At 35.8% G+C, this 11,084-nt stretch overlaps 1 protein-coding gene across 1 annotated transcript; it reads right to left on the reverse strand.

Moving 5' to 3' along the window:
• Window positions 1-205: 205 nt before the first annotated feature.
• LOC119995652 (MLO-like protein 6) lies at window positions 206-8,475 on the reverse strand. The gene is made up of 16 exons (XM_038842155.1): window positions 8,093-8,475; window positions 6,349-6,492; window positions 5,979-6,231; window positions 5,289-5,346; window positions 5,002-5,174; window positions 4,250-4,366; window positions 3,465-3,614; window positions 2,379-2,453; window positions 2,106-2,250; window positions 1,942-1,982; window positions 1,677-1,850; window positions 1,553-1,588; window positions 1,383-1,450; window positions 1,044-1,288; window positions 659-905; window positions 206-278 (listed from the first exon to the last, which is right to left on the reverse strand). The coding sequence occupies exons 1-16, from the start codon at window positions 8,473-8,475 to the stop codon at window positions 206-208; spliced, it is 2,382 nt and encodes a 793-aa protein (XP_038698083.1).
• Window positions 8,476-11,084: the final 2,609 nt, after the last annotated feature.

The following is an 11,084-nucleotide window of genomic DNA, read 5'->3' on the forward strand; positions in this document are numbered from 1 at the left end:
GTCTTGTGTTATTATTTGGAGTGGTTCTTCTTTTATTTGGATAGATTCCATTCGAAAGCTTTTAAGTCTTGTTCTTATTTGTTATTTGGAGGGCGGTTGTTCCTTTTACTCACACTTGTCATTGTGCCCCTAGTCGCCAAAAGAATTTTTGATTCTTTGTTTAAGTGTTTGACTCACCAAGAGTTCTTAAACAATTTTCACTCGCCTAGAGTCCTATGACATTTTTGGGCTCGCCCCGAGTCATCGGATACTCCGATTCGCCAAGAGTCATTTTCCAACTTCGATTTGCCAAGAGTCCATTACATAGAGATTCTATTAGATGGATTAATGGACATATTTGTAACTGAAATAGTTTAATGGACATATTTGTAATCAAAACTAAAATATCTCAGGGCTACTCCGCAAGCAATAAACAACCTAGTTGTTGTCATCGACAGATCGAGGAAAGTATGTGGAGGGTCAACAAGTCAATTCGTTAAAAAAATAGGTTTTCGTGTGCAATAAGGATGTTGTGAGTTTACTGTTTTTCAATCTAATTTACATTTTTTTTATAAACCTCAAAAAAAAAAAAAAACAAACAGAGAGAGAGAAAACAAAATCAACAATTTCCCCAAATCTCAATTATATGGTTTCATGTCTCTTATGAAAAGAAAAGTACTCTTGAGACGATGCAATATCAATCTTATGCTGAGGCACTAGATTATCCAAATCCGCTTCATTGTAATCCCTGACCTCATCCTCGTCCTCAGCATAATCTTGTTCCATTTGTCGTAAATGATGGTGCAAAGTCGATGATGAACCATCGCCACTAATGTTAGGGTGTGAGGGGGAGGGAGAATTTGTCTCCCAATCTTCCATATCAACGTTGGATCTTCTAGGAGATGTTTGCATGCTGTCAACTTCGCTTTTGTAGCGGCGCAGTTGGTGCACAGACAACGAGCCATCACCACTAATGTGAGGGTGTGAGGGGGAGGGAGAATTTGTCTCCCAAATTTCCACTTCAACATTGGACCTTCTATGTGATGTTTGAATGATGCTGACTTCGCTTCTCGAACGATGCAATTGGTGCACAGGGGACATGTGGTGAGATGGTGTGGTTGATCTTATTGACATTTGGGTCACCGATCCATTGCTCTGTTTGATGTCCTTTTTAGCTCTGTGGTACCAATTTCGTAGAGCCACCGCTATTCTTTTGCTGAAAATGGTTGGCTTCATAGTTGACCCCATCTGTGTTACGAGGGCATACAGAGGGAGAGTGGCATAGCCGCAGAGGATTTGTATAAAGACCCTGAGACATCACCGCCGTTAAATTGTAAGCAAGTGATTAAATTCTAAATTTCAAGTAAGTAAAGAGATTACTATTCCCTAAATTAATTACGTACCCTATCGAAATTCTGATGATTATATCCATCAAATGCTTGTGGAAACAAGACTTTATTCCGAATTCATACTGAAATAAAGTTAAAGATTGATCTCATTAATTAAAAATTAGTCACAATTTAATCCACAGATAGTACTATCAATATAATGCTGTAAGAAAGTAATGGCTTACCCAACTCCATATGAAGAATGCAAGTTGAAAGGAATTCTACAAATTAACCATATAGAGAAGTATTAAATGTCATAGAGGAATATATATTAAAGAAAAGACAAACAACACGAAATTGTAAACCTACCTGAAAATGTATGAAGTTTATGAGATAGAGGAGGAGATGTGGGCGATTGAACCAGAATAGGTCATCGCCTGGCTGTACGACCGGCACACCCATCACAATCCCCGCTCTCCCCAGAATTCTAAGTCCCATTGTGGCTATTATCACCTGTAGCTTTGTTCCAACCAATAGGATGATCTGCATGTAGATGCATAAATATCAGTTAGTCATCAAAACAACAACTTAGTAAGCAAAAACGAAATGATAGATTAGGATTGATAATACTTACAATTAATGGGAGAAATGATAGCCACAGATAAGAGTACCAGCCTGCCAAGAAAACATATAAAAAAATCAACTATTTGAAGGTCATGGAAGGTATGTGTCAAATAATTTTGACCAAAATAAAACTATATATACACACGCATATATATATGTATGTATAGTACTCACCGTGGTTATTAAAGAGAAGGAAAAGCACGGCCATGAACCATATTGGAGGTCTAATCCCCACCACCACCTTGAAGTCTTCTTCAAGTGCCCTGTTAATGTATTTTTGGAAATCGAATTGTGTACTGCTTTGAGGGCCCAAATGTGCCTGAACAAAAGTCAAATTAATATCATAAGAAAATGATTAATTTTGAGATTGAAAATCTTGACCATTGAAATTGCCATGTGTACGAATATTACGACATCATGAGAAAATATGTAATTTTGAGTTCTTACCATAATAAATCCATGTCGTAATGTCAAATAGTCCACCTTAGGAACGGACCTGACAAACTGCCTAAAGAAACACACCTGCAAACACAATTATTATACAATGTTACAATTGCATTATTAACTTTACTATCAAATAGTCAAATTCTTTGCTTGCTCCAGGGAAAGTCAAACCATCACATAGCAGGAACAAGTAAACTCAACACGTAAGACAGCCATTCAGGGTCGGCCCTAGCCAGAAGCAGCCAAAGCTAGTGCTTTGAGCACCAGGCCGGCCCAAGGTCCTACCATATTTTTTTAGATAAATGATGTATATAATTTAGTTTAGGCCCATTACAATTAGTTGACGCCAGTCTGGTGGTTTTATTGTTAAATATTATGCAGCCAACCTAATTCGTCCCTGCCAAGAAGCAACGTGTTTACTCTTTTTCTTTTTTCTTTTTTCAAAAATTTTAGCCCTTATGTTCCCAAAAAAAGGGAACAACAACCAATTAATTACATACAATTACAGACGATTCTCAATTAAGAGAGTAAATCAATAATCAGATCTAGATCTCTTCAAAAAAAAAATAGATTTAGGATTATTTTTTGATAATATAAATAATGTATATAATTTAATTAAAACGGGTTTATTATTGCAGACCAAGTTATTTTATTTTATTTCCTTTCTCCTTTTAAGTTTTAACTAGTTATTTATCATTGATGCATGTTATATATAAACATTCATTTCTATTATATTATAATATTTTTCTTCCTTCTTTTAAGTTCTAACTATCTATTTATCATTATCATTATTATATAAATTTATAGAACTATTTATATATATTAATCATTATTCTTTCTAATCCTAATTTTTTAAGCATTAATCATTAATTTATCTAATTCTAATCCCTATTATTATTATCATATAAAAATTATGTGACTACCGTCTCACCACAATAGCTAGGGCCGGCCCTGGAGCCATGAAAAATGATATGGAATCAAATGGAATAGTGCAAGAACAGTTTTTGCAAGCAGTTCCAGGCATGACTTAATTGATATGCACCTCAACTAACAAGGTTGTAGTGTTGGAAAGAAACAAAGTGTGCTTACTATCCAAATGAGGAAAGGAGAGTTGGTCCAAAAGCTCAGATGTCTTCTTCCGAATGTCGTTTCTCTAGCAAGCCTAAGCCTCTCATTATCATGGGAGAATCGGTACTCTAGCGTTCTTGTCTCTTTCTCCCATCTGTTCCAACTCTTCATCTAAAACAAACACACAAAAATTTAAAAATAAAAATAAAAATTTAAACTACATAATTGTGTATGCGATTGCATCTATAGATTATTAGGGGCGCACCCAACCTCTCGAGAGTATGGGGTCGGATTTATATAGGAAGCGAAAAAAATTTTGCGGGGGTTCGGGAGCAGGGTCCCGAAATTAATCCATTTATTTATTATATAATACATTAGTCCGTTTATTTATTATATAATACATTAGCCCAAAAAATAAGTTATTAGTTTTGGGCCTTTAAAATACATTAGTTCATTTATTAATAAGTTCATAGTTTTGGGCCTATATATAATATACATTAGCTCAAAGAATAAATTATTAGTTTTGGGTCTTTAAAATACATTAGCCCATTTATTTATAAGTTATGGCCTTATGGGCCTACTCACAAATAACAATTTACAAGAAATATTAGTATTAGTGGTCTCAAAATTGAAATTTTAGTGGTGTCAAAATTACAATTTTAGTTATATCTATATGAGAAGAAAAAAAAATTAAGTGGTGTCAATTGACACCACCACCATAGGCATGGGTCCGCCCCCGGAGATTATAGTATCATATCATATACATTTATAAATTTATTAATTGGAGTATAATGATTGGTATATACCTTGGCTTGACCCAAAGCCATGGTGAGGATACAATAAAGAACATGGAAAACAGCCAATACGAATATGAGAATGTGTAGTTGATGAATACCATCCGATGACATGAATGGTACTTTTCCCTGAAAAATTAATTAAACCCAATTAAGATCTCGATTAAAAGGAAATTTTTACTAATTAATTGGAAACCTAGCAGCAAGTCAATGTCAACAAACAATTTTCAATGTCAAATGTGTCGAGCAATGCAACAAAACAATGTATATGGCATAAATTTTTTGGGATGTTTTATTTTGATGGGGATCACATGCAAATGCTGGAGTTGGTGGGACCAAGTTTTTGTTCTCATTCATTTTTTTAATTGAAAATTACATTTTACACGTTTGTCATTTGGATATTCAATATGTACCTAAATTTGGATAGCTAGGATCACTTGCACATAAATTTCTTATCTGATAATGATATAAATTAGGACTCGGTAGAGGGCCGAAACTCTAAGCCTTTCATGTTTGGGCTTGTTTTGGGCTGGGGCTAATCCTTGAGTTTTTATCCTGGTGCCGGCTGTTACTTGAGACTTTGGAGATTATAATTGGGCCGTGTCCGATTAAAACTTAGATATTTTAATGGGCTTTTTGTGACTAAACCTCAACAGTCAATGTCAACAAGGAATTTTCAATGTCAAATGTGTCGACCAATGCAACAAAACAATACAATGGATATGGCATATATAAATTTTTTGGGTGGCCAAAGAAAGCCGTACGCTTCCGCATGAATCCGACAAAGAAACAAGTATCCGGCTGTTTTCATGGGTTTCCTTTTGTTTCTTGCCGCATGGAAGCCACGTGTTCGCAACTTTCTCCGATATGCATATTTTGGAGATGGGACCTTGCCCAACCGTTAGTAGCAGGGATATAAAACCCAATGACATAAGCTCTGCACACATCAAAGTAAAACATAAGTTTATATATATATATATATATACACACACACACATAGATACATATTATATGTATGTATAATATGATCATTATCAAATTTTGGGTTTACCTGATTTAATTTTTTCCAGGGCTTCATAAATGCCTCTGTTGTTTTTCTTTGTTAGCCACTGGAAGAAATTTGTAAAAAAAATTATATTAAAATATATATATATATATATTCAGAGGAACCAAAATATTTTTGTGCGGATGATGAGGATTGTGATGCTCAATGATGTATGTATTTTCTTTAACGAGAACAAAATATTTATTAGTTGGTTATCATTCACCATCATTATTTTTTTAAAAAATTTTCTATGATATGTATGATATGAATTTTTCTATTGGACTTTGTGGTTTGGAAATAGATTGTAATAAACATCTTTATATTAACATCATTTTTCAAATACAATCTTTTTTCCCTCCTTTTGGCTTTTCTCTTCTTCTTATTTTTGAAAAATAGGTGATGTCGATAATACTGATGTCAAACCACAAGTCCGTGCCTATATGTATAAAAGAATAAAATGAAAAAAAAATAAAGAAAAAAGAAAAACAAACATAAAGAAACAAATGTGGTTGCTAACATTCATTAAGTATAAAAGTGAAATTAAATTGCACATATGAGAAAAATTTTGGCAGCATAACGACGTATCAATAAATAAAATGTGCCAAAAATAAAATGGACAAAGTAACAATAAGGGTAGAAAATATCCTCTCCGTGTCCTAACTCTAAACTGCATGGTCATGGTTCTATCTATCACACGAGGTCCTGGACAAGGTGCCCCTGTAGTCCCATAAGGTAACAGGGTTCCTCCCTCAACTCATTGGGAGAGTTTAGTCCAGTGAGGATGTACATACTACCTATACGGGGACAGAATCCCACGAAGGTAATAATCCATCCTCTCCTATCCAAAGTGAAGCCTGGGTGGGAGGCTATGTGTGTGTAAGTGTGGTAGAAAGGTGCACAGTGTGTGTGAGAGGTTTTATCAACCAAACCCTTGTACTCTTGCCCGAACCTGTATACAATAAATGTCCATGAAATACTACAAAATGAACAAACTATTAAACCCCATAATCATATATACAAAATAAAGAAAATAGAATATACAAATAAATTTTGAAACATATCAAACCGTGCTTTCTCTGTTACCCGTGCGGGTGAGAACCGAAAGACAAGAAGAAAAAAACTAGTATTGTCCTCCGATGATTCCTTAATAACCAACCACTTTGGATTCTTATTACATTGTCGCTGTCCCAATAGAGGGTATCTTTCATCCCTATTGAGATACACCGCCCTTTCAATTTTTCGATGCACCTAATTTTTTCTGAAAGCACCCTTTTTGGTTTTCACCTCTACGAGAGATTTTTTTTGTGCCCCTACCCTACCCCGTTGTCATCCCTACCTAAAACTTTTGAGCTAAACACAATGGACAAATTAACACGACAGAGATAGAAAAATGAGAGAGAAAGATGTACGGTTGCTGTGGCACGCAAGCAAGGCAGACCAATCACATCCTCATTTACTAGTTAAGGAGTATTCGCATTCCCAAAGGATGTTGACTCGACCAACATTCGATGAATCTTTCAATTTTTATATACACATATATACATGTGGTCCTTCTACGTGGCAACTATCATTATTAATTTGAACAATAAACCTAGCTTAACAAATTTCACTATCGGATGTTGCCACATCATAATAAGTTAAAGCAAGCAATTTGGCGAGTGAATGTGATGATCGATGGGATTGACTCAAGTGACGGCACAACAATTTTTTTCTACATCAACAGACTATACAAGTGGCTCAAAAGTTGCATTGAAGTAACCCCCATATATATATATATGTGTGTATATATGTGTATATATATATATGGTCCCCTCCCAAGTCACAACCAGTTCAGTGAATATGACTTTAATGGCGACAAAGGGGTCTGCGTGAATGTTGTTGTTAGCTAGCTAGGGTTAGCAACTGTGGGTTTTTGAAGGGCAATTCGGTTGGGTTGGGGGCATGGGACCCACTTTATGGAAGATTATGACGATGATACTGGCCTACTAGTGGTACTTCATCATAAGCAGTGTTATCAGACCCGGCCCGACCCGTCGGTCGGACCGGTTCAACCTCTATTTTTTAATATTGCCGGGCCGGTTGTGTTGTTGGCCCGAATAAACAATTGACCCGCGTTGACGGTCAACACCCGTGGGTTTGACCGTGGTCTACAAGGTCCAAACGGTTACGCGATCGTTGCTTGTTCATTGCCAGCTTTATATAGAAACATGGCATTACAAATTTTTCTTTTCTTCCGATGTGGGATTATAGGGAGAGAGAGTCTGAGGGAAAAAGAGATACGAGAGAGACTGAAAGAGTTTGTCATTTTGTGGCCTTGTGTGGAATGGGTCCCAGTTAAAATCCAATCCATTGTGCTTTATTGTTGTCACTTCTTACTTTTTTGGTTTTTTTTTCATCAACGTTTTAATTGATTAAAAATTAAATTATTCAGTCTCATATTTTTTTCTAAAATTTTATAATTAATTTTATTTTAGTATTTTACTGTGAGATGTATTTTTCTGTCTTAAATAAATTAATTACTTTTGTGGATTATTTGATATCTATTATTTGGTATAAAAATCACACATCATATATTAAAAGAAAGTTGTATTTATCATACTAGTATTATTATTTATGAATAAATTTAATTATTTAAGAATATGCGGTTAAACCCTTGACCCTTCGGACTAACCGGTTGAACCTTCAAAAATGATTGTCACGGGTCGATGCTCGGGTCGGTTCTGATAACATTGATCAAAAGTATACTTCCAATATTAAAGCCAACAGAGGAAGGGTTCATCAGAACCAATACCTAGTTCAAGAAAGCCAACAGAGGAAGGGCTGCAAGGTCTAGAAGGGATGTTTGTAACTGATAAACATTTTGATTTCGAGAATATCCCCAAGCGTTATCGCGAACCCCGATCAATGCGTCTCTGGCCGATCGAAGTACATCCGTATAAGACCGATTTCGTTCGTACTCATTCTGCAAATTCCTTTTAGCCTCCTCCAAAAGTCTTTTTAAGCCTTCAATGGAGTTTCTGGGGTTTTCCTTGTACAATTCTTCAGATATCACGGATATTTCAACGACAGAATCATCTGATTCGTCGGTGTTTCGAGATGTCGAACCCTTCTCTTTGATCTTTGTCTCTTTTGAAGATGATGGATCTTCAATCCTCGCTCTTTTCGAAGGAACAAGATCTTCTTTCCCATCCATCGTTCTTTTCACAAGAGTTGAATCAAAGGAATTTATTTTGCTAAGAAGATAAGATGGTTTTGAAGGAAAGAAAGAATGAAGGAGTCCTTTCTTCTTGTCATGTATTTAAAGATGAAGGAGGCCTTTTCGTTGAGACTCACACGAGTATATACTCGAACTGGCCATGGAGGTCCGTGGATACACACGTGTGTTGCGTATGTGTGTGTGATTTTGATATTGTTATGTTCTTAATACAATGCAGAGAGAGAGTGAGAATTCAATGGCACTGGCAGACATAGCTAAATATTTATTATATCCATACACGCATGCATATGTAAACGCACAAACACATATAGATCTCTATACATACATATACAGTGGGTCTCCTATGCGCAGACCCGTAATTGGCAAACTATGCGTGTGTAATATGACGAGATAATTACTATATTTTATGAGATGAAAATGTTTATTGTGTGTGTAATATGACGAGTGCCAATCAAACTCTAAATGACGTCAATGTCTCATATTTTGAGAAGATTTGAAGTGGGGAGCTCTTGCCTTTGGATCCTGCGAAGTGGCAGATAAAATCTATAAACCCATCTGATGAGATCTTACGGCCCCTAGCCAGTACACAGGTGGACCATAGATATACGATATATATATATATATATAAATTGTTGTTCAGTCTGATAAGTGATAAATGTACAATAATTGTACTTTAAGGATGATATACAATAAAATGAATGGGTCGCACACAACTGACAAGTACTTAAATTATATATATTGAGGTAGGTCTGGCTGCATGGTGGGTAAGTTCTGGTGTACCATGTGTTGAAGTGAAAATTCAATATTTATACATACATACATATATATATATATAATATTTTACTAAAACTTTCATGCTTTGAAATGGCAAAACAAGACTAGCAGAAAAGAATGTGTCTCCTTTGGGAGTAGAGAGACTTGAAGGTAATGGTAGTAGACAGCCCATCTTTATTCTTCCTCACCTTTTATTTGTACCTTAGCATGCAAGTCTGCCAATGAGTAAGAGAGAGAGACTAGTAGTTGGAATTGGTGAAGCTGGCTAGAGAAGAGTGCAATACACATATAGTTTGTATGAGCTAGCCTTGTCTTCTTCTCTAATTTATTCTGTCACTGTTGCAGCAGCTGCATAGAACAGGTCTGTATGCCTTAGATGATAATGCACATCATTCAATGTTATCACTAAGAAACTACAGAATAAAACACTCGAGTTGAAACACCTGCATAGTTGCACGTAGGGTTTGTACTTTGTCGATCACTATTACTAGTGGAAGAAAAAAAATTTGTCTCCTTCACGAGATAATTCAAGACCAGTGATGCAAGGGACCCGTAGTGCTAGAATATAATGATGGGTGGCCTTCACATACGCTGAGTTATGCAAGGGTCCATCTCGTAAATTGCGATAATAAAAATACCCATAAGATTTGCGACCTCCCGTATGCATTAGGAAATACCGCGATCAAGTTGATGATCTCAGCCAGCGATCTGTTGTTTGTACTTCCCGAAACTTCCTTCAAGAGAGACCTAGCTTGAACAAACACAATACCATTCTACTTGCTAGTGCTTCTCGCCTTCTCCTATGAGCAATAACGGTACAAAAACACAATATACATAGCGTCAAATAAGTCTCCATATCCATGGCAGATGCATCAGAATCATATAATTCTCACTTCAAACACGGTTTCCATAAGGGCAGGACATCCATTATGAAACAATCGAAGTGATTGTACATCAAGAATTAATGGAAAAAAATGTCAACAGATACTAAATGTATCCTATATCACCAACAACCCCAATACCATTTCTAGTAACCCTAGGTATGTCCTAAATTAAAATGATTTAACAGGTTTATAAAGGTTCAAAGTTCTAACTAGTCACCTCAAACCACATTGAGAAACTCTTCTTCCATAGCCTCTTATGATTTATCTAATTGTATGTCTTGTGGGTCAGTATGATTTTATTGAACCCAACTGTAAAAGGTCCCAAGAAGAAAATCATTTGTTTCACACAGGTGGGAATACGTGGAATTTAATGCTTGAGTGGCATTAAAGAATAACAAGTTGCTTTGGACCACATGCATACACAGAAATAACTATTAGCAATCCTGGAACTCAACCCAACCCTACAAAAGACAACGCAACCCTACAAAAGATTGCACTGTTACAGAGACAAGAAAAAATTATAATGCATAATTTTATCCCAATTATTTCAAATATTAGCTAAGATACACGCACATGATCCATGTGAAATAGTGGATCTCGTATACTCTCAATAATCTATATAAAATCGTGTGCGTCTATTAAAATATTTGAGATAGGTGAGAGGAAAAAAAACACTCTGATCCCTAAAACTGCCGAAAAAGACAACCAAATATGCATGATAACAATATGGTATATCTCATAAAAACGAAGGGCACTACCCTAAGAATAGAGTCAAAGGTGTTATAGTCACTCCAACTATCTGGGGCCCCACAAGTAAAATGCAACTGAGAAGATGCATGTGATTACCAATACGATAAAAGAGGGATAATAAAGACTTATGCAAAGAGTACACACACTATCATCATCGGGCGGAAGGACCACTTACTT

The sequence above is a fragment of the Tripterygium wilfordii genome, chromosome 3 (genome assembly GCF_013401445.1).
Source record: "Tripterygium wilfordii isolate XIE 37 chromosome 3, ASM1340144v1, whole genome shotgun sequence".
NCBI classification, from domain to species: Eukaryota; Viridiplantae; Streptophyta; class Magnoliopsida; order Celastrales; family Celastraceae; genus Tripterygium; species Tripterygium wilfordii.

Coding starts and splice junctions, on each gene's coding strand:
- LOC119995652 (XM_038842155.1), bottom strand. CDS start 8,475: ATGGATGGGAAAGAAGATCTTGTTCCTTCGAAAAGAGCGAGGATTGAA. Junction 1,851..1,941: donor TATCATTTCTCCCATTAATT/GTAAGTATTATC, acceptor ATCTACATGCAG/ATCATCCTATTGGTTGGAAC. Junction 1,289..1,382: donor ATCATCAGAATTTCGATAGG/GTACGTAATTAA, acceptor GTGATGTCTCAG/GGTCTTTATACAAATCCTCT.